We start from the raw sequence: 23582 nt of genomic DNA, 5'->3' as shown, positions 1-23582 counted from the left end.
TTATGCTAATGAGTTCCTGCTGGGCGTGGCCAACGTGGGAGCCAGCCGGAACTCCGTTCCTGTGCGTTCCTGCCCAAAAATAGCCCTGATCCCAGGAGATTTCCAAACCCCACCTGGAGGCCGGCAACCGTCCTGGGAACCTTTCCCTCGCCCCCCCTGCTCATAATAAAACGGACGGCAACGTAGCAAGGCCTCGGTACCAAAAGGATTTGTTTTATATATTCATACAAAGATGGCCAGACCTTGCATTAAAGAGCGGCGGAGTGAGTCCGGGACGACGGGAAAAGGGCCGGTGCAAGCAGGCCGAGGGTAATGGAGTCGCGCAGAGTCGGCTCCTCCCCGCGTCCCAAATCTTAAAAAATAATTCTTGAACCAGGGAAGGGAGCAATCACCCAAAGAGGGATCTTGATTTTTTCCCCCGAGCCCCCTTCCTCAAGAAACCACGGAAAGGGAGAGAGACGGGGGAAGGGAGTCTTTCCGAGAGCTGCCTCCTGTGCCAACCTGGACTCGCTCTCCGGGCACGCAGAGACGTCTGCGTTTGCATTGTCAGTGTGATCGTCTCTAGAAGTGCCGCCTTTCAGGGCTTGCGGCTCAAGCGATGAGCCCAGTTTTGCTGCCGCAGCCGCCAGGCCGGGTCCTCCTTCCAAGTTCTCAGGTCTCCCCCAAGCTGCAAGAACCCTCAATAGTAGTCGTCTTTTTTGCCGCCTCCTTCCGCTCGGCCTCTGGCTTCTCGGACCGCCTCCAGGTCGTCGGCGTCTTCCGCCTCCCCGCCGTGATCCTCCTGTCATCAAGAGGGAAAGTAGGGAGCGAGACTGAAACGCGGCACCAATGGACGGAGAAAGTGGGGGCACGCAGACTTGGAGAGCTCGCGATCCGTCCCGCGCGCACGTGGGAAAGGAGGACTCCATGCAGCCGGAAAACTAGGGTGTTGGAGACCAGGCTAGGGAAGACCTCTTCCTAAATTCCCCACTCCTCCACATGCAGCTGCTAGTGTGACCTTGGGTCAGTCATATGTTCTTTAGAGCTGTTCTCTCAAGGGCAGTTCTCGAGAGAGGTCTCTCAGCCCCACCTACCTCACAGGCAGTGGTCCCTCTAAGCTGAGTCAGTGTGAGCTAGCTCACAGTTTTTTAGCCTCCGGCTCACACATTTTTGTCTTAGCCCTGGAAGGAGGGCCCCAGAGCAAATTAATTTATGCAGTCGCCAAATCGCTCGCTCACCACTTGAATGCCGGTAGCTCACAAAGCAGACTTTTTGCTCACAAGACTCCACAGCTTAGAGGAGGCGTTGCTTACAGGGTGTCTGTTGTGGGGAGGGGAAGGGAAAGGAGCCGCTCTGAGACTCCTTTGGGTAGCAAAGGGTGGGGTATAGATCCAATCCCTTCCCTTCTTCTTCTTCCCCCTGATGTGCTAGCTTTTTACATGCAAGCAGTTATGTGGCACAGCCTGCAGTCTCTCCCCCCCCCCCATCTTCACCTCTTCCCTCCCTGGTGCTAGAAATCTTCCTGGGTGCACGACCTGCATCCCACAAAGGATCACTGTGAGCAAGGCTCCCTCTAAGCTGTGGAGTCTTGGGAGCAAAAATTCTACATTGCGAGCTACTGGCATTAAACTTGTGAGCAAGCCTTTTGGCTGCTGCATAAATTCGTTGGCTCTGGAGCCCTCCTTTCTGAGCGAAGACAAAAATGTGTGAGCCAGAGGCTAAAGAACTGTGAGCCAGCTCACACTAACTCAGCTTAGAGGGAACACTGACTGTAGTGTCTTTCCTAAGATATCGGAGATCCAATTGCTACGGACTCCAGCACCCTTAAGCCAGCGTGGCGTAGCGAATAGTGTGTTGACCAAGGATTTGGGAGACCCTGGGTTGAATCCCCACTCTGCCAACGGAAGCTTGCTGGGTGGCCTCGGGTCAGTCTCCCACTCACAGCCCTGGCCTACCTCACAGGGTAGTTGTGAGGATAAAGCAGAGGCGAGGAGAATGATGTGAGCCTCTTCGGGTGTTCACTGCTGAGAAAGGTGGGGCATAAAGGAAGTAAATTAATACCTTTTGTATCAGGTGTTTGGCTTTCTGGTAACCTGACGGTTGCGAGTAAGGTACAAAAATCTTTAAAACAGAAGCAACGTCGAAATGTGATTTCTCCCCCCTTTCTACTCCGCTGTTCAGCCTTCCCTGCACGTAATTTTCACGAGATCAGTCAATTGGTCTTAAATGCTGCATGTGGCACAGTCCCAGGTTTTTTTTTGTTTCAATTAATTAATTAATTGTGAGCCTGCAAATCAGCCTTTAGTTCTTTCGGAGAAGTAGTCTTCTAAAAGGAGAGCACTCTCTGTCTGTGATTAAGTCGATTCGACACTATCGGGCTACTATATTCCATTATTAATATAATTTCTTTTTAAAAAGTCAGTTAAAATTAATTTTCAATCAGACGTTTGTTCAGAAGTCGGAACAGATCCTCCGCTGGAAATGTCGATGGGACCAGGGGGGGGTCTGTCTCCGAACGGTTCCTTTTCAGGGCTACATCACAAGCCTGAGTACGTGAGCAGCTGCTGGTACTCTTTGGCTGGAAGCAAGGGTTCTGCAGGTCAGGCAAGGATTCCCTCCTGCTGAGACTACTGCCAGCCGCGAGGAAGAAACCGTAGGGCCCCTGATCACAGGGCTGGAGCACCACGTCTGCGAGGAAAACGAAAGAGCCTGGTGTTTTCCACTTTAGGACAAGGCAGTGTGGGCGAGGGGGCACGATAGAGCTCGACCAAATTTTGCGCAGTGTGGAGGAAATGGAACATGGAGGAAAAGTTTCTCTTTCAAGAAACCGGGGGGGGGGGCACCCATTGAGGCTGGTGGGCAGTCGATTCAGAACAGACGGAAGGAAGTACTCCTTTGCACGATTCACTTGTGGAACTCACTGCCACAGGACGAGACACAATCCGAGCTGAGCCCCAGCAGGGTTGGTAGCCCCACAGGGAGCTGCTTGGCTCAGACTTTGCCCCTGGGTGGCATTTAATAAGGTTGTCAACTTTGGTTTGGGAAATTCCTGGAGAATTTGGGGGTGGAGCCTGGGAAGCGTTGGGAAGGGGAACGACTTCAGAGGGGTGCAATGCCACAGAGCCCGCCCTCCAAAACAGCTGTTTTCTCCAGTGGAACTGATCTCTGTAGTCTGGAAGAAGAAGAGATTGGATTTATACCCTGCCCTTCACTACCCAAAGGAGTCTCAGAGCGGCTTACAATCTCCTTTCCCTTCCCCTCCCCACAACAGACACCCTGGGAGGTAGGAGGGGCTGAGAGAGCTCTTTCGAGGACTGCCCTTGAGAGAACAGCTCTGAGAGAACTGGTGACTGACCCACGGTCACACCAGCAGCTGCATGCGGAGAGTGGGGAATCAAACCCGGTTCTCCCAGATGAGAGTCCATGTTCCGAACCACTACACCAAACTGGCTCTCAGTTGTAATTCCGGGAGATCTCCAGGTCCCACCTGGAGGCTGGTGAGCACATGTGGCAAAGCCGCCCCTGCTGGCCAGGTCTGAATGGATCAGGTTGGCTTGCTCCTGGGCTTTTTAAACACCCCAACCTGCCCCTTCCCTGGCACTGGGCACCGACCTCCCTTCCAACCCAATTCTCCCGCCCAAGTAACAAGCGGAGACAGCAGCCTGACCTACTTTCCAAAATACACCTCCCGCTGGACCAGCGGCAGGTGACCAACCCCCAAAGGCATTTCGACGGGGCTGTTAAATTTTTATGTTTCCCAGCAAGGACTGCTGTGCTCCCAGCATCTTCTCCAGCTGCCTAGCAACCCTTCAGTGGCCTCTACGGAAGCAACGGCAGTGGCTCAAATTCACGTCTCTCCTCTGACTCTGAGCAGGTCTCCTGTCCCGTTGGCTCTCCCCCCTCCGTTCTCACAACAACCCTGTGAGGTAGGCAGGTCAGGCTGACAGTGACTGATCCAAGGTCACCCAGTGAGCTTCACAGCTGGGGGAGGGGAACTCTGGAAGGGTGATGGTGGTGAGACAGGAGGCTCAGCACATTAACTTGGTAAATTGAACATCGCTTCGGACAGGACCGCGATTCCTCAGCTCACTCTGACCCATGCTGCTTTCCCCCCCGGAAGGAACGGGTTCAAATCTTAGAGATACTGTCAGATCTGTGTTTAAGAGAGCCAGTTTGATGTAGTGGTTAGGAGCGCGGATTCTAATCTGGGAGAACTGGGTTTGATTCCCCACTCCTCCACTTGCAGCTGCTGGTGTGACCTTGGGTCAGTTACAAGCTCTTTCAGAGCTGTTCTCTCAAGGGCAGTTCTCGGGAGACCTCTCTCAACCCCGCCTACCTCACAGGCAATGCTCCCTCTAAGCGGTGGAGTCTTGTGAGCAAAAATTCTACTTTGTGGGCTACTGGCATTCAAGTTGTGAGCGAGCGATTTGGCTACTGCATAAATTAATTTGCTCTGGAGCCATCCTTCCTGAGCTAAGACAAAAATGCGTGAGCCAGAGGCTAAAAAATGTGAGCTAGCTCACACTAACTCAGCTTAGAGGGAACACTGCTCACAGGGTGTCTGTTGTGGGGAGGGGAAGGGAAAGGGGCTGTAAGCCGCTCTGAGACTCCTTCAGGTAGTGAAGGGTGGGGTATAAATCCAATAGCCTCTTCTCTAAAGATGGACATTTGGGCCTCTTGCATGGTTTTGGAGCCATTCTGAGACAGGTGGGATCTGGCCGTAGTTCTCCACGTTCACCACATCCAGACTGGACTACTGCAATGTGCTCCATCTGGGGCTGACTTTGAAGACTGTGCAGAGACCTTCATTGGTGCAAACGGCCACAGCAAGACAGCCAGCAGACACTGTGGGCCAGGAACGCATCTCCCAGTCTTCAAATAACAGCACTGACTTTCTTTCTGCTTCCAGGCACAATTCAAAGGGCTAGCTATCGCATATGAAACTTTAATGGAGTTTGGACCGAAGTACTTAAAGGACTGTATGGTCCCATGAGAACCCGCTGGCCCATTAAGACCTTCCATTGAGGCGCTGATCCGCACACACCCCACCTTTTCCACAGTGGCAACCTAGACTGTCAAATTCCTTCTTCTCAACCATTCACCTGGCACTTAAGCTAATGAGATCAAAACGTCCTTGCTCACTTGGATTCAACTGTGTTGTCATTTTTGAGGGGAGGGGGGGTCGTCTCTCTCCAAACTCTCCTGTTTCAAAACTAAATTGCTTTCCTTTGCACTTATTTTTGTTAAATTCTATTGGGCAGTGGTTTCAGCAACTGAATATTTTAATAGGTGTTTGATCGGCCATCGCATTTTAAAGCTGTATTTTAATTCCCCTCCCCTTTGCCATTCTCCACCTTGGAAGCTAAATAAAATAAACAGATAAAAAGACCAAGCAGTCTTTTTGTTGGCAACCAGTTTTCTCCGATCTGTAGTGAATTTCATATTTATTCAGCACACAAAGACCCCCCAGTGGTCAGGGGAGCTGGATTCTGACTCTCCAAAGGGGATATTTTCATTACAGGAAGAGCCCGATTCTATTTATGCAGGTTCGGAAGAGCGAGATTTTTCACCGACTTAAAGCTATCTATAGAGTTGCCAGCTCCGGGTTGGGAAATACCTGGAACTTTGGGGGCTGGAGTTTGAGGAGGGTGGATTTGGGGGAAGGGAGAGACCTCAGCAGGTTATAACGCCATAGACCCTACCAGTGCTCCCTCTGAGCTGTGGAGTCTTGTGAGCAAGAATTCTACTTTGTGAGCCAAAGGTAAAGGCCTCAAAAGCTAGTCGATTCCAACTCTTGGGGGCGTGCTCCTCTCCGTTTCAAAGCCGAAGAGCCAGCGCTTTCCGAAGACATTTCCAAGGTCATGTGGCCGGCATGACTAAACACCAAGGTGCACAGAACGCTGATACCTTCACACCAAAGTGGTACCTATTTATCTACTTGCATTTTCTTGCTTTCGAACTGCTAGGTTGGCAGGAGCTGGGGCCGTCATGCGGCACACTCGGGTCTCGAACTGCCGAACTGCAGACCTTCCCGGTCTGCAGCTCAGCATGAGCTACTGGCATTAAAGTTGTGAGCGAGCGATTTGGCTACTGCATCAATTAGTTTGCTCTGGAGCCCTCCTTCATGAGCTAAGACAAAAATGTGAGAGCTGGAGGCTGAAAAACTGAGAGCTAGCTCACACTAAGAGGGAACACTGGGCCCCACCTTCCAAAGCGGCCGTTTTTTCCAGGTGAACTGATCGCTGTCGCCAGGAGGTCGGTTGTGATCCCAGGAGATCTCCAGCCACCACCTGGTGGTTGGCAACCGTAGCTGCCAAAGATGACCTAGGTGTTCCCAACACACCCAGAGAACTGACCAGGTTGAAATGGGTTTTAATTGTTAATACTTCAGGGTAGAGCATCCATTTGATTTGGGCAATATTTATATGTCAGTCATACGTCCATTAACGTTTCTGTCTATTTAAAGACGCTATTGTGATTAGACTGAACTAATTATCGGGGGGGGGATACTTTTTTGTGGTCTCTCCAGACTCTACTGGCCCATCGCTTAAATCCTGTAATCCCCAGCAGGACCTGAGCACCCTTTTTTTTTTTTCCCTACGTCATCCCATGCCTACAACCTCATGAGTCACAAAGGACAAAAGTTCCATTCCATTTCTGAAATGCTCTAAATCAGATGTAGTCCCGTAACAGACTTGCAGTTTATTCCAGACTTGGGGGTACCCTTCCCCCCACCTACTGTTTGAGCCCTGAGTTCTAGTTCGGTGTAATAGTTAGGAGTACAGACTCTAACCTGGGAGAGCCGGGTTTGATTCCCCACTCCTCCACATGCAGCTGCTGGTATGACCTTGGGTCAGTCACAAGTTCTCTCGGAGCTGTTCTCTCACGAGCAGTCCTCGAGAGAGCTCTCTCAGCCTCCCCTACCTCACAGGGTGTCTGTTGTGGGGAGGGGAAGGGAAAGGAGTTTGTAAGCCACTCTGAGACTCCAAGTGAAGGGTGGGGTATAAATTCAATCTCTTCTTCTTCTACTACTGCAAGGGCAGAGTGGGGAAGGGAATAAAAACTCCTTTACTCCCCGCACCATCATATGAGCTGCTTCCCAGTGCGCTGGGGAAGCGTAAATTATTTTTTTAAACGGCACAAGCAGGCGGCTGTCTGCACTCAACAGGGCCCCGCAGGCTGTACGAACGGGCAGCTCCTTGCCCTCCTGACAACCAAAGCCTCCTTGGGCGCTCCAAGACTGATACAATTTGCATCCGCACATCTCAGGAGACGCGAAGATACCGAAAGGGTTCAACCAAGGACAGAAGGGTGGCCTGAAAGAACAGAATGTGCTTCCCTTCTCGTCCCCTCCCACCTCTTAACCGAATGCCAAAATGTAACAGAAAGAGAGAGAGGCCTAAATAGTTATTAGACACCATGCTAGTGGCTTAAACATGATAACTGTCGGAAAACGAGAAAGGGGGACGGGACAGGAAAGGTCATGTTCCATAATGAAGCCAGAGCGGGATGACGCCTTCACAGTGGCACTAGATGTGGCCGAGCACGTGGGCGTCCCAGAAAAGGGCTCTCGCCGGGGTTGCCAATCTCCAGGTGGGCCCTGGAGATCTCCCAGAACCACAACTTGTCTCCGGACAACAAGAGATCAATTCCCCTGGAGAAAATGGCTGCTTTGGAGGGTGGACTCTATGGCGTTATATTCGGCTGAGGCTCTTCCCTCCCACCCTCCCCAAACTTCACCTCAGAATCGCCAAGAAGTTTCCAACCTGGAGCTGGCAACCTTAGTTATCGCTCTGTGGTACAGCATGGAGGAGGATGGAGGCTCAGTTCCAGTTAAAAGGATTTCAGGGAACAGGTTTTGAAGATGGCCCTTCCCCGACTGAGGCCCTGGAGAGCCACAGCCGGTTCGAGGAGGCAGTACTGAGCTAGACGGATTGACAAGATGGCTGCGTAGTTGGGCGGGGCGGTGACAGAGAACGTGCAGGAATCCCCTGGTCCAGTCCCTGAGGACTCTGGTTGTTCGGAAAAGACCTTTAACTGTCTGAGACATGGGAGAGTCAGTTTGGTGCAGTGGTTAAGTGCGCAGACTGCAATCTGGAGAATCAGGTCTGATTCTCCACGCTTCCACATGCAGGTGCTGGATGACCATGGATCAGTCATAAGTTCACTCAGAGCTGTTCTCTCAAGGGCAGTTCTCGGGAGAGCTCTCTCAGGCCCACCTACCTCACAGGGTGTCTGTTGTGGGGAGGGGAAGGGAAAGGAGTTTGTAAGCCGCTCTGAGACTCCAAGTGAAGGGTGGGGTATAAATCCAATCTCCTCTTCTTCTCTCTAAATTGGTGTGGCCAAAATTACCGATCTTCTGAGCGACCTCATAATCTTTCGAGAGCTTCAAAAAACCCACAGCCTTTACAACACGCATTTTGGTGCCTGTGTGTTTTGCCCTGTGCGCCTCAGCGTCTAGTCATGCCGGCCACATGACCACAGAAACGTCTTCAGACAGCGCTGGCTCTTCGGCTTGGAAACGGAGATGAGCACCGCATCCCTGGAGTTGGATTTGACTGGCTTTCGAGCAAGGGAACCTTTACCTTTTACCTTTACGTGTTCTGCTAACACTCCCCCTCCCCACAGGGGCAAAAGTGAGAAAAGAACCTGGTTTTCATACCAGATCCTGTTCCTGATCTTCTTGATAATCTTCCATCGGATCGTCCGCAGCCTTCCTCAGCCTGGCAGCATCCTGGGATTGGGGAAAAGACAGAAACAGGGCGAGGAGGCACTCTTCAGTCAATTATACGTGATTATACCTTGCGACAAACAGCAAACAGGTCTCGGAAAATGGAGGGTTTTGCTCTCTCAGGCCCAGAGGTCATTTCAGGGGGGAAATCATGGGGTTCTCAGCAGTGGAGCTGCAAGGCCGGCGGCGGTGGCCGGGACCGTTGGGGGCGGGGTGTGTGGCCTTATGACACACGTCCGGTGATGTCAGGGGTGTGGCCTTATGACACACTTCCGGTGATGTCAGGGGCATATGCTAATGAGTTATGCTAATGAGTTCCCCTAGCTCTTTTTCTACGAAATGACCCCTGCTCAGGCCCACCTACCTCACTCCGAGTGAAGGGCGGGGTATAAATCCAACTCTTCTTCCTCTTCTTCTCCTCCTCCTCCTCCGTCGTGCTCACCGAGTTTTTTAGAAAGTGAGGCTTTTGCCTAGCAAAGCTTTTGATTGGCCATTGGAGATTGGCCATGCAGATTTTTTTTTGGCAGCAGCTGCCACCACAGCACAAGGTGTGCACGACTGATGTGAAGCTGTGGCGGCCATTTTGTGGCTGTGCTCACCACATTATGTCAGAATTCAACAGTTGCCTGCAGGCTCAAAAAGGTTGGGGACCCCGGACTAACACCACAAAGTTGCAGTTATGTTCTTTGGCAGGCGTCTTCTCTCTCCACGCTTTAGAACTTAAAACCCTGACTTGGCTGCCATCTAATGTGCAAACGGTGGGGCTGCCAAGTGGGGGCGGGGGGGCGGGTAAACCCCTGCTTTGGAGGCCCGATTCCCGCCCCTGCGGAATCGGGCCCCAGGGGGAACTCTGCCCCCCGAAGCGCAGCGTGGCTGCGTCACCAGAGGTGACGCAACCACGTCGATCACGTTGGGGGCGTGGCCCTGATCGTCGGAGGGAAAACTCTATGGTTTTCCCTCTGACGATCGGGGCCACGCCCTCAACGTGATCGACGTCGCGCGTCACTTCTGGTGACGTGCTGGCAGCCTGCGCGCGCACACATGTCGACGGACGGCTCCCAGAGCCTGGCGAGACTCCCCCGCCAGGAAGAAAAATTGACTTGGCAACCCTATCAAACAGGTATCCCAGCAGTTATACGACTGCCGCAACCTCTGTGGCCATTCATCCACAATCTAATTTATCCCCCACTAAACAAGCCAGCAGAACTTAAACCAGTGTTCCCTCTAAGCCAAGTTAGTGGGAGCTAGCTCGCAGTTTTTTAGCCTCCAGCTCACACAGTTTTTTAGCCTCCAGATCCCACATTTTTGTCTTCGCCTGGGAAGGAGGGCTCCAGAGCAAACTAATTCATGCAGCAGCCAAATCGCTCGCTCACAACTTTAATGCCAGTAGCTCACAGAGTAGAATTTCTGCTCGCAAGAGTCCCCAGTTTAGAGGGAGCATTGTTTGCGACTATATTGAGACTGCGCAGAATGTTTTACATTGAAGCTTTTCATGTTGGGACAGAGGCAATTGATTCTCCCACACTGTCAAAATCTCTCTCTCCCCACACAGGATGCGGTGTCAAGCTAGCAAAACAACAACATCGCAGCCCCCGTCAGCACCAGTTCAGAGCCAAAAGCAGCCACGGGCTACGAAGTTTGATGGGCAAACGTCAGCTCGCGAGCATTCCTTATTTCTAAAAGAACACCCGGCCAACCTACCACTTTTCCGTTTTAGATTCTGACAGGTAAAATGCCGCCTTGAGGAACAAGCGACACGGAGAAAGCACGGCAGCCTGTCAAAACAAGCCCGTGTTTCTGCACTTGTCCCGGGGATAATAATCTGGAAGCCGGCCAGGAAGCGGGAGGGCAGGTATGTGGCGACGGGCGGTCTGAGAACAGTTCGATCTGTGCTCGAGAACAGGAGGTTGAGTCGGGAGTCCGAAGGGACCAGGTGGGACCAAAGTGGTTCCTCCTTTCTCGCTTGACCTTGCTGAACTAGTGGCTGCTGTACCACCATCTGTCCACATGCAGTGGTGGTGCTATAGAGCAACAAATCATATTCTCAATAGCAGAGACTAAAACACTCATTCTCTGTAGCGGGGGTTCCCGACCTTCTTGAGCCTGCGGGCAGCTTTGTAATTCTGACACAGAGTGACGGACGCAACGACAAAATGGATGCCACAAGAGGTGGAGAAAGCCACGACATGTCAGGGAGGGAGGTTACGTATAGCTTTAATAGTAACCAGGGCTATTTTGGGGCAGGAACGCACAGGAACGGAGTTCCGGCTGGCTCCTGAGTTGGCCACGCCCAGCAGGAACTCATTAGCATAATAGGCCACACCTAATAGCAGAAACTCATTAGGATTGGCTACATTAGGGGTGTGTGGCCTAACATGCAAAGGAGTTCCTGCTACAAAAAAAGCCCTGGGTTTTGACAACAAACAAGGTAAACAGAATAAGAAGGGAAAGGTGGGTGTGGCTGGATAACCACACTTCTGGTAACAAGGGGGTGTGGCCTAATATGCTAATACGTTTTGCTGTTGGTGTGGCCTATTATGCTAATGAGTTCCTGCTGGGCTTTTTCTACAAAAAGAGCCCTGATTGTAACTCTTCAGCATTTCAGGCCGAAGCTCTGCTTGACCTTTTAAGGCGGACACGGCGTTTTAAAGCCAGTTTGGTGTAGTGGTTAAGTGCGCGGACTCTAATCTGGGAGAACCGGGTTTGATTCCCCACCAGTGTTCCCTCTAAGCTGAGTTAGTGTGAGCTAGCTCACAGTTTTTTAGCCTCCAGCTCACACATTTTTGCCTTCGCTCGGGAAGGATGGCTCCGGCGCAAACTAATTTATGCAGTAGCCAAATTGCTCGCTCACGACTTTAATGCCAGTCGCTCACAAAGTTGAATTTTTGCTCACAAGACTCCAAAGCTTAGAGGGAGCATGGTTCCCCACTCCTCCACTTACACCTGCTGGATGACTTTGGGCTAGCCATAGTTCTGGCACAGCTGTTCTTGGAAAAGAGCCGTTTCTGTCAGAGCTCTCTCAGCCCCACCTATCTCACAGGGTGTCTGTTGTGGGGAGGGGAAGGGAAAGGAGATTGAAAGCCGTTCTGAGACTCCTTTGGGGTAGTGAAGGGCAGGGTATAAATCCAATCTCTTCTTCTCTTCTTCTTCTTCTTCTTAAAATACTGTCTTGTGTACACACAACTTGCCGTCAGTCACACAGTGAAGATCCTTGTATGGTGGTGGCAGCTGCTGCCATAGCAGAGTTTGTTTTAGATCTGCACAGCCAATGAAATCCCCAGTGGCCAATCAGAAGACCTGCTGGGCATAAAGCCCCACCTGGCTCTGCACAGTTCCTAAAAAACGTTTGGTAGGTGCTAGGGAAGGTGCCCACGGGCACCACGTTGGGGAATTCTTTACTAGGGTCTCCAAGACTTGACAGGCTCAGAGATGGAACTGCTTTGCCCCGACGTGCAAAAGTGATTGGTTACCTTTGGGATCTTCTCTTTTGTGGCGTCTTTAGCTGGCTGGTCCGTATGGCCAAGTTGGCTGGCTTGGCCTGCTTTCTCTTCAACATCAGGCCGCTCCAGCTCTGCCTCTTCGAATTCGTCTTCTCCTTGATTGTTGGGGTCCTGGGCGGGGTCGGCAGCATCCTCTGGTACCTGAATAGGATTGGGAGTTTGTGATACCTACGTGAGGTCCAGCACCAAGCAGCATCCTACTAGCATTAAAGGCTGGCTTCCATAAATCAGTGATAGTGAGGCTGTTCAATAGATTATTAACTTGAGTTCATTATTTCTAAAGTCGTGACTGTTACCTGGGCTTATATCCTGCCCATCTACACACATACCAGCTGCCAGAGAGTCAGTGTGGTGTGGTGGTTAAGAGCGATGGATTCTAATCCAGAGAACCGGGTTCGATTCTGCAGTCCTCCACATGAAGCCAGCTGGGTGACCCTGGGTCAGTCACAACTCTTTCAGAGCTTTCTCAGCCCAAAAAATTACTGTCGTTCGCCACCTAGTGGTGCATAACACTAAAGAGCTAGAACTTAGGGTTGCCAGACAATCTTAGGATCTCCTGGCTATGCTACACACAATGCAATACGATTATTATTATTATTATTACCTCCAGATCCAGTGCTGATCTTCCCACAAGCTTCAGACAAGCTGTCTGCTCTGTTTTCTTTCTCAAGTGCTTTGCATGTCTGCCTGCTCATAACTTTGTCAGTATTTCCCCACCCCAATTTTACACTTTAAAAATTGCTCCTAGAAGGTGGCTTCATGACCAACACATGGGTCAGCCAATCAGCGCTGTGCACAGCCCTGCTGAGGGTGGGGTGGCTTTGTGACTGTCACAAGCACCAGCCAAGAAGGGCTGCGCACACCATGCTTCTGCTACAAACCAGAAGATGTGGAGATGTGGTTTCCCCTGAGTTCAGTTTTGGTTAGAAGGTTGCATATGTACCTAATACGGGCTGACAGGTCTACTGCAGCTGGCTGATCACTCAACTTGTGCATCGCAGTATGCTTGTTACTCTACATGAATTAAACATAGTACGAAGAAGCGCTTCCTTTTGTCTGTCTTTTTGCCAATCAACTCCATGGGGTGACGTACAAAATGAACCTCATGGTAGGTCGCGTTAACACAGGACCGTTGTTGCATTCACACTTAAATCCTAGCCTATCCAGGTTAAAAACAGGACAGCAATCCACAGCTGGAGTTTGCGAACATTTAGAATTTTGGATTTGTATCCGTTTCAGCAAATTGGACATTTCTGGGTTTTAACGTTTTGGACCACGCTTTAAAGTCCCAAGTGGCTTTTCCATTCTAACCCAGAAGTCAGTTTCCCCCCCTCTTACCATTGGTTCCTGGATCACCGATTCCTTCCGAGGAAGCGAGTTCTCTTCTCTTTCAATCATACCAGCATCTGCACACACAAACACACATATGCTGAGTTACAGTGTAGAAATGTGTGGGATAGAGCAGGTAGAGAAAGAAGGACTTTTCTCCCTTTCTCACAATACAAGAACCCGCGGGCACTCCATGAAATTGCTGAGCAGTTGGGTTAGAATGGATGAAAGGAAGTCCTTCTTCACCCAAAGAGTGATTAACACATGGAATTCACTGCCACAGGAGGTGGCGGCGGCTACAAGCATGGACAGCTTCAAAAGGGAATTAAATAAGCATACAGAGCAGAGGTCCATCAGTGGCCATTAGCCACAAGGTATACATAGGAACTCTCAGTCTGGGGCAGGTGATGCTCTGAATTCTTGGTGCTTGGGGGGGGGGGAACAGTGGGAGGGCTCCTAGTGTCCTGGCCCCACTGGTGGACCTCCTGATGGCCCCTGGTATTTTTGGCCGCTGTGTGACGGAGTGTTGGCCTGATCCAACATTGGCTTCTCTTATGTTCTTAAGATCCAAATAACTAGCCTTAAGATCATGGCTTGAAACATTTTTTGTATGTGAACATCCAGCCTGATAAAAACTTCTGGAAAATTGCCCTGACCTGGATAGCCCAGGCAAGCCTGATCGTGTCAGATCTCAGAAGCTAAGCAGGGTCGACTCTGGCAAGGACTTGGACGGGAGACCTCCTTGGAATACCAGAGGCGGGAGGCGGGGGCAGGCTTTATTCAGCCACCTCTCTGAATATCCTCCAGGCTCCTAGTAGGGGGCACTCACCAGAGGTTGCCATGACTTCTGGGCAGGGGTCATTTCGTAGAAAAAGATGTGCAGGAGCGCATTAGCATAACTCATTAGCATGACTTATTTGCATATGCCACACCCCCTGACATCACTGGAAGTGTGTCAGAAGGCAACACCCACCGCTCAGGCTCCATTGGACTGTTTTGGACTGCTAGCTATTGGGGGGGGGAATGTGCAGATCTGTCCTCACAGAGGAGGGTGAGCTTGTGCCTGAATAAAACTTGGTCTTAAAGGTGCCACTGGACTGTTTTGGACCAGGGGGCGGGGGGGGGGCTCTGCAACTTACCTGGCTGCTTCTTGCTCTGACTGAGGGCTGCTGGGAGCAGGGGGTGGGGCTTGTTGCATGTGCCCGCCCCCTGGGCTCTTTACTGCCGGAGCTCCGCTCCTGTGCGCTCCTGCAGGAAATGACCTCTGATTCTGGGTGTACACACAGTAACCAGAGGTCACCATGACTTCCAGGTGCACACACATTCACGTGCACACACATGCACATATTTTTTTAAAATACAAAAAAAAATCTGGACAATTGTGAAAGCTTGCACACAGTTTTGTGTTATTTGGGATGGTCTTAATAAAAGGTATGGCGTGGCTCTTGGTTTCTGGATTTCCATATTAATTGATTCCGAAAAGGATGGGCCTACACCAATCTCAGCAAAGGGTTTTTTGGTTCTTTTGGTAACAGGTATAACTATACATAGTTACCCCGGTATAAATACACCCAAAATACACCTCAGTGGCTGCAGTATATAGAATGGAAAGACTATGCCCTACTTAGTGTTCAACTTCATGCTCTCTCACGCAACAGACAAGATACCCCTTTCCTTACTCAGAAGCTGAACTTCTCTAGAGACCTTGGAGAATGACAATGCCAGCTCGGAGACTGATGCAATTTTAATAACGCAATTTTAATAATGCACCTCCAAAAAAAGGTTCAGATAAGGAGAATGATTTGCCACAGGAAGAAAACAGGTCCTAACATCGGGAAACAGGGACGCCATACATAACAGTGACAGATGGAATCCTAGCCTACTGTGACCAATGTAACAGGGTTTTTGTAAGAGTTACAATGGGTAATGTTTTGGAAGTCCTTTGGGTTCTATGCAAATGCTGAGCATTACTAGTAGGAAACACCTATTGGGAAAAAGAGATTTTGTTGAGATTTTGCTTGTTGAGATTTTGCTTGGGTTCCCTTCAACCCCTGAGGACTCCCACAAAGTCCCTAGAAACAGGAGCAGAGGTCTGCAGATGTGTTTTTAAACGCCACAGATTATGGATTCTGACAAGTGACGCAGGTGGACACGAAAACCATGCATAGCGGCCCCATTCCTTTACAGGCAGAGGGCTGAGTCAGTCAGCCGCCCCTTCCTAATCGGTATGTTCGGGATGCCTTCCTTCCCCTTGGGCAGCAGCGGAGTCTGGCCGGTATCCATGGAAACCACACAGCTGCTCAACCAGTCAAGACTGCCGCTCAGGGCCTAGCTGTGCTGCGGCAGTTTCGGGACCTGCACGGCCGCATCTTCCATTGCCATGGCAACAAGCAGGCCTACTTTCTCCACGGAGGCAGGCCTGAGGGATATGCTGGGGGTGTGTGTGTCCAGATGGGAAGCAACTCTATGGGGCTGGACTGAGTTCCTGGGCCCCCAAGTAGGGTTGCCGGGTCCCTCTTGGCTACTGGCAGGGGGTGGGTGGTAGGGTTGCCAGCTCCAGATTAGAAAATTCCTGGAGATTTGGGAGTGGAACCTGGGCAGGACAGGGACCTCAGTGGGGTATAATGCCATGGAGTCCACCCTCTAAAGCATCCATTTTATCCAGGATAAGTGATGTCTGTCATCTGGAGATGATCTGTAATTCCAGGGGATCTCCAGCTCCCCCCGGAAGCTGGCATCCCTACTGGAATAGCTTCCAGTCTCAAGGGGGGACCTGGAGATCTCCTGGAATTAACAACTGATCTCCAACAGAGATCAGTTTCCCCCTGGAGAAAACGGGAGCTCTGGAAGGTGGACTCTGTTATGCCACACTGACGTCCTTCCCTCTCCCAAACTCTGCCTTTCCCAGAGATCAACCCCAAATCTCCAGGAATTTCCAAACCCAGAGCTTGCAAGGAAGATGAAGTCGGTTCCTTAGTCCCAGTTCCTTATTTGTGACTTATTCATGAATTCAGCCTAAAACACTGAGGAGCGTTTGAAAGCTCTGAGCCCCAAAATAAAATCTTGCAGGCCCTCCAAATAGAAGCTTGTGGTGCCAGAACCAGTGTTTGGACCGGGCACTGCTGTATTTCTCCTTGTAGGGGACGGTCCCCAGAGCATGGGGATGTGTCATTTGGGGTGGTCCAAAGATTTTTTTGGGGGGGTGCAGCCTGGCCCCAGCGTCTGCCTGTGTGATTGTCCTAGGGGCACCTCAATTTGGAGCAGCTGACACAATAACCAGGCTTTGGACCAGGAAGTACCATATGTCCCCTTGAAGGGGAGGGTCCCATGAATGTGGGGGTGTATGATATATGGCGGTCCATACCTTATTTTGGGGTTCAGAGCTTTCAAACTCTCTTCAGTGTTTTCGGTTGAATTCATGCATAAGTCACGAATAAGGGATGGATAAGGAAATGGGAATAAGGAACCGACTTCAACCCTGCCTGAATGTCTGTACAGGTGCACAGGTACACAGGTGTGGTTTACAAACAACCCACAGACTAGGAACAAACCTGGCAGCCCTGGGCTCTGCCTAGCTCCCATAACCTCCCTTGTGGGTCTCCTGGTCCCACCCCATCATCTCCCATGAGAGCCAAACCCACTGTCCCTTCCTCAAGGGGACAGCAAAAGAGATTTGGGGTAAAATGTTAACCCCACTCAAGGGCGGGGGAGAGACTGGGTTCGGAACCTTCCATCACCTCTCAGCCCTGACTTGTGGAACTCACTGCCACAGGATGTAGCGATGGTGGCTTTAAAAGGGAACAAATTCATGGACGATAGGTGTCATGGCATGGGTCCTGGCTCAGCCGAAGCTGACTGTTCCTCAGACGAGGAAGAGGCACGGAGCAACCCAGCCTCCTCCGGAGTCAGCCCAGAAGAGGAACCTTTGCCAGCACTTGAGGGAGAAGAGGCCCCAGCATCTGCACAGGAGGGGCAGCAAGGTGAAGAGCCTGAGATGCAGTCAGAGGGAGAACCTGGGCCAGAGCCTGGCCCAGCACCCCCAGTCGGAAACACCTCAAGACCAGAGTCCCCACCTAGCTCACCTGAATGTCCCAGACGCTGGTAGGAGAGAAGGAGGAGTGCCAGACTTTGGCTGTTGCAAAGGCAACGTGAGGGGCCGTGAGTCTTTGCAGGTCGCCTCCCAGGGAAGGGAGGGTCTAGTTATAAGCAGCCACGCTCACCTGCCTCGGTGCGGATGCAACCGTGCAATCTTGGACCTTGTCCCGGCTGCCGGCCTCCGCTCCTCGCTCCCGAGAACTCTGATTGATCTCCCGGCATTCCAACCCCTGGCACTGTTCCTCGGCTTGGTTTGGACTTTGCACTTAGCTTAGGATATCGTATTCGTGGCAACTGGCCAGAGCCAGCACAATAGGTCCGCCAACAGCTATTACAGCTGGATTCGAGTCCAGTAGCGCCTTAGAGACCAACAAGATTTTCAGAGTATGAGCCTTCCAGAGTCAAAGCTCCCTTCGTCAGAGTATTGGCTTTCGGAAGCTTATACCCTGAAAATGTTGACGGTCTCTAAGGTGCTACTGTACTTGAATACTACTGCAGACCTGCACGGCTACCCTCTAAAACAATCAACAGCTATTAGTTGTGATGGCTAAATAGAACCTCTGTGTTCAGAGGCAGTATACCTCTGAATATCGAATGGAATGATTTTAAAATTTATCTGGAAAAGAACTGGGATGTGAAACAAAACTTAATATGTTTAGATCAATATTAAGTCAAACGATGTTATCTTTAGATTGTAATGATGAGAAACTGATATTGTTGATGATATGAAGTAATTTGGAGCAGGGGTGGAAGCATTGTGGGAAGCCATTGGAGGGAGGGGAGGAACTGGGAATGGGGTAGACAATTGATAGAATGAAAAGTTTTATATGTTGTATTCCTGAGAAAATAAAAAATTTGTTTACCAAAAAAAAAATATCAGTTCCCAGGGAAGCAGTATTGCGGGAGACTTTGCCCTCTGGGCCTCTACTTGTAGGTCTTCTGGAGCATCTGGTTGGCCATGGGGAGGGGAATCAGATGGTTGAACAGATGGTTTGATCCAGCAAAGCCAAGCTCATTTTTGCCCCTGTTCAGAGATGTACTACTTTAATGCACACAACATGGGACATTAAAGGAGGAACCGGGACAAAGAATGCCATAAACCAAAGTAGGAGCCGGCATCAACACAGCCAGGGCTCTTATGGGACCAGCTGGCTAGACGAATTGTTAAGACATTCTTCCAGCTCTGCTGGGTTTTTAGCGATTTTCCCCTTCCCCCTTGAAATACAGATGAAGCAACCGAAAGGATCCAATTAGACGGCTTCATAGCAGGGGCAGGAAAGCCTATCACTCAGGTATTAATCCAAATTAAAGACACAGAGGTCAGACTCCCGAATGTTCCCCTCTGCCCCACACTGTGAGCCTTCTGCGAGGATTTTGGCTTTGATGTGAAGCAATTAGTGCAAATCCTTTCAAGGGGACTTGTTGAAAGTGGGTCAAATCAAAGCAGAAGGGACCAGCTGTGTGCACTCTGTGGAAAAGGGCAGAGTGGGCCGCCAGCCAAAAGAGACCCTTGTTTTCTTTCCCATGTCTCCACACTTCCACCTAACTCTTTGGTGGGCTGCCAAGGCTTCCCCCAATTCAAAACAACCAACCGCTTACTATTTCTATTCCCTCTCAAAAAGGTGGCCAGATCGAATGCTCTCTCTAAGCTGTGGAGTCTTGTGAGCAAAAATTCTGCTTTGTGAGATACTGGTATCAAAGTTGCAAGCGAGCAATTTGGCGACTGCATAAATCAGTTTGCTTTGAAGCCATCCTTCCTGAGCGAAGACAAAAATGTGTGAGCCAGAGGCTAAAAAACTGTGAGCTAGCTCACACTCACTCAGCTTAGAGGGAACACTGGCCAGATTTAGTTACCACACTTTGTTGGCAGGAACTTTCTTCTGAAAACGGTTGTGGGCTTTACCCCTGAAGTAGCAAACACGCAAGTCGCTTTAGGTTTTGGGATCTGTAGGGAAGCGCCAAAGCGGGAGAGTTATATACCTTCTGCACCGGCGGTTCCCAACCTTTTGGAACCTGCAAGCACCTTTGGAATTGTGACACAAAGTGGTGGGCAGAAATTACAAAATGGCTGCTGCAGGGGGTGGAGCCAATGACAAAATGGCTGCCGCAAGAAGCTGAGCCAGCCGGAAAATGTGAGGCAGTGAAATCATGCATAACTCAAATGGCAGACGCTCTGTTTAACAGGGTGTTTAAAAAAATTAATACATTGAAAATTATTTTCTTGCTTACACACAGCCTACCTTCAGTCGTACAGTGAGGAAAAAAAAGACAGATGCAGATGAAGCAATTGTTTTTAATCTGCCCAGCCAATCATAAATTCTGTTGGGTAAAAGCTCCACTTGGCCCGCCCACTTGGCGGGCAATAAGGAAAATGTTGGCGGGAACCATAGCATGTATGGGCACCATTTTGGGGATGACCTACGCTAAAGAGATGCCGTCTGCAGGGGTCATTTCCTGCAGGAGCGCACAGGAGCGGAGCTCCGGCAGTAAAGAGCCCAGGGGGCGGGCACATGCAACAAGCCCCACCCCCTGCTTCCACCAGCCCTCAGTCAGAGCAAGAAGCAGCCAGGTAAGTTGCAGAGTGCCCCCCCGGCCCCCCACCCCAAAACAGTCCAGTGGCACCTTTAAGACCAAGTTTTATTCAGGTACTAGCTCTCCCTCCTCTGCGAGGACAGATCTGCACGTCGTTCCCCCCCAATAGCTAGCAATCCAAAAAAGTCCAGTGGAGCCTGAGCAGTGGGTGTTGCCTTCTGACACACTTCCGGTGACATCAGAGTGTGTGGCATATGCAAATAGGTTGTGCTAATAAGTTATGCTAACGAGCACCTGCACCTCTTTTTCTACTAAATGACCCCTGGCCGTCTGGATGAGGCCCTTGATGGCTTGCTAGAGGCAATCTACAGTATATAACATGGCACTGGCCACAGAGGTCAGCTCTGCTTCAACAGCCAGTTCCATGCACTGTCTAGTATTTTGAACTAAGACTGCTGAGACCTGGGTTCCCATTTCCACTCAGCCCTGAAGCCTGCTGAATAACTTTGGGCCAGTTTGGATTTCTCAGCCTAACCTACTTTTCAGGGTTGTTATGAGGCTGAAGGGCGGGGGCAGGGGAGCACCACCCAGAGTTCCTCGGAGGACCGTTGGGATAGAACCATTAACAGGCAGAATGGCCACAAGAGCCTAGCTTGCCAAAGCTCCGTCCAGGTCACCTTGCTGCTGTTCTTAACTTGAACCCAGCCGGCCCGTAACTAGGATCCCCCCCCCCGGTGGGCATTTAAATGTTTAAGGGGGCTTAAGGGAGTGTGGCCCTTTAAAAATTGTAAAAAGAAAGATTTTAAAAGCATTGTGAGGACAAATGCCTGTGGGGCGATGTCTTTAAGTAAGGGAGCGGGGCCACAAATAGCCCCACTGTAGCTATGGGGCTGGGACCCAGCGCCTGCCCGGTATTCTAATCACGATGGAGGTGCAAGCTGCCGCCACATCTCATGTGCATGTCTCTCATTACAAGAGAGATATGCAATTGCTTCATCTCGGTATGACTTAAGACGATACTACAAGCAGATGCGCGAATGATTCATTCGTCGCTTTCCTCTGATTCAGCGCAATGATGAAAAGCTGTTCCAAAGCTGCATGCTCACGACCGACAACCAGCTGCTCAGGAAGCTAACCCAACCCCAACCGGCTTCTCATTTGGCCCCATATATCGCCGTGATCCCAAGGATCTCCTCTCCTTTCAGGATGCACAGTTCCGCAGGGCCTGCAAGACGGAGCTCTTCCGCCAGGCGTTTGAGTAGGAGCCGCCACGACTGTTACCACGACTGTTACCATCTGTCTACGATTACTACTATCTGTCCTAGCCCTTATTACTAACTCGTCGTGAGTGCAAAAATGGTGGTACTGCGTGGAGCTGTGGCCACTAAGGATACCATCCTGGTGACGTCATCGGTTCCCTTGTTAGTTGTTGTGGAGAGCACTTATGTTGCACTGAATGTTTTTAAAATGCAGTTTTAATGTTTTATGTATTGGGCATTGGCCCCATCTGTACGCCGCCCTGAGCCCGTTTGCGGGGAGGGCGGGTTATAAATTTAAATAAATAAATAAATAACATGGAGTATAAATAAAGTAAATAAATGTAGCTGAAGATGGGAGGTAGATAGAAGGTAGGTTGATGAATGGCTAAGAATGAGAGAATGAGGCAGGGGAAGGGGAAAGGATATGGCATATTAGGCCACACCCCATGTTACCAGAAGTGTGGTCATCCAGCCACACCCACCTTTTGCTTCTTATTCTGTTGACCTTGTTTGTTGTCAAAACCCAGGGCCTTTTTTGAAGCAGGAACTCCTTTGCATGTTAGGCCACACACCCCCTAATGTAGCCAATCCTAATGAGTTTCTGCTGTTGGGTGTGGCCTGTTATGCTAATGAGTTCCTGCCGGGTGTGGCCAACTTGGGAGCCAGCCGGAACTCCGTTCCTGTGCGTTCCTGCCCCAAAATAGCCCTGCTTTCCCCCCAGCCGGGACATCGCCAAAGATCCCGGAACCCCAGCGGTCTCTGCTGTGTGAACAAAGGTGGCTCTGGAACATTACTATGCATCTTCACTTCTCACTCCCGTGTGCAAAGCAACACACAAGCAAACAGGCATGAGCAGCTGAGGTGGAGAATTCTGCCAAAGCCTCGGGGTGTCGTCTGTGTTGGGGAAGAAGGTGTTAAAGAACCCTTAGGGCTAAGTCTAGGCTCATGCGGGGCTGAACTAGCGGGTGAAGCCAAGATTCCGGCTCTTCAGAATACGCAGTCCATTCCCGGCAGGCCCGTAGCCAGGATGTTGTGGCTTGTGGGGCAAATGTTTTTCTGGTGGGGCTGAAGTCCTCAGTGCAGAAAGAAAAGCCATTTAGCCAATGGAAAGCTGTTACCAGGATAGATCTCTAAATTGGAAGCTGTGAGCCACTTCAGGTGACAGTTCTCAGCTGCTGCAAGTTAATCACATCTGCCAGCCTAAGCAGCAATTCTGATAACAAGCCGGCAGGTGGGGGTGATGACTTCTACAGTCAAGAAAGCTAGCACTTAGGCAGGACAACTCTCTTAAAGGAGACCAGTTTCTTGACACAGTTAGAAGGGATCCTAGAGGTCACCTACTCCAACCCCCTTGCTCAGTTCGGGAATTAGTCAACTACAGCACCTCACTCTGCTTAAAGGAGCGCACGCCTTTTAAAAAAATGTTTTAAAACGGCTGGAAAAAAGCATTTACAGAAATTCTTGTGGGGCTGTGCCTTTAAGAAAGGGGGCGGAGCCCCCAAAAGCCCCACCGAAGCTACGGGCCTGATTCCCTGCTTCCTCCTGCTACCCCAAAACATGCATTCTCAGTGGAAATATCCCAGAAGCCTCCTTGGCTTTCAAGTCCACTACGTCTGCCCATATCAGTGCCTTCGTAAGGCCACCCCAAATCCCAGAAGCGGTACCCATTTGAAGTTCCTCCTCATCTGCGCCTCCTTTCCCTGCTTCCCAGCCAGCTCGCGGTTGTCGCTGTTCAGCCCCTTGCTGCTGATTGCTTAGCATTCGATTGCGGTTCGAGAACGTTTGCTCGGCTCTGGCGGGCAGGTGAAGGCTTTGCAGGGGGGCTTGTTCCTCATCCATCTGGGCATTCACTTTGTTCACGATGTCTTGCCAACTAGGGCGGAAGGAAGGAAAGAGATGTCAGAGCTACTCTGGACTTCTCACTGTTCTAGATGGGGGAATATGGTTTGGGAATCACCCAGGTTTATCTGTCTGAAGCAGGAAACGAGATCCCGAAGCTACACTGCAGGAAACAGGCTGACATTTTTATTCAGATGGATAAGCTGGGAGGCTGTAGCAGCAGCCTGCCAATTTTTTTCCATTCCAGCCGGTTTGTCGATTACCCTGATAAATTATTCCTGGCCTTCGCACGTTTGTACCTGGTGCTTTAGTATGCAC

The 23582-nt window shown here is 50.6% G+C and overlaps 1 protein-coding gene across 1 annotated transcript; it reads right to left on the bottom strand.

Annotated features, from left to right (window-relative positions):
- Positions 1 to 198: 198 nt before the first annotated feature.
- LOC107106094 (Golgi integral membrane protein 4-like) lies at positions 199 to 23298 on the bottom strand (the record flags this gene model as incomplete). Its single annotated transcript, XM_015406183.1, has 5 exons — positions 199 to 781; positions 8642 to 8713; positions 12181 to 12351; positions 13549 to 13616; positions 23090 to 23298. Coding segments are annotated over 5 exons (622 nt in total), but the record flags the coding sequence as incomplete, so codon positions are not given.
- Between the last annotated feature and the right edge of the window lie 284 nt (positions 23299 to 23582).

The sequence above is a fragment of the Gekko japonicus genome, unplaced genomic scaffold (assembly GCF_001447785.1).
Source record: "Gekko japonicus isolate JY-2015 unplaced genomic scaffold, Gekko_japonicus_V1.1 scaffold1133, whole genome shotgun sequence".
Classification (NCBI taxonomy): domain Eukaryota; kingdom Metazoa; phylum Chordata; class Lepidosauria; order Squamata; family Gekkonidae; genus Gekko; species Gekko japonicus.
This window is presented reverse-complemented; position numbering and strand designations above follow the sequence as displayed.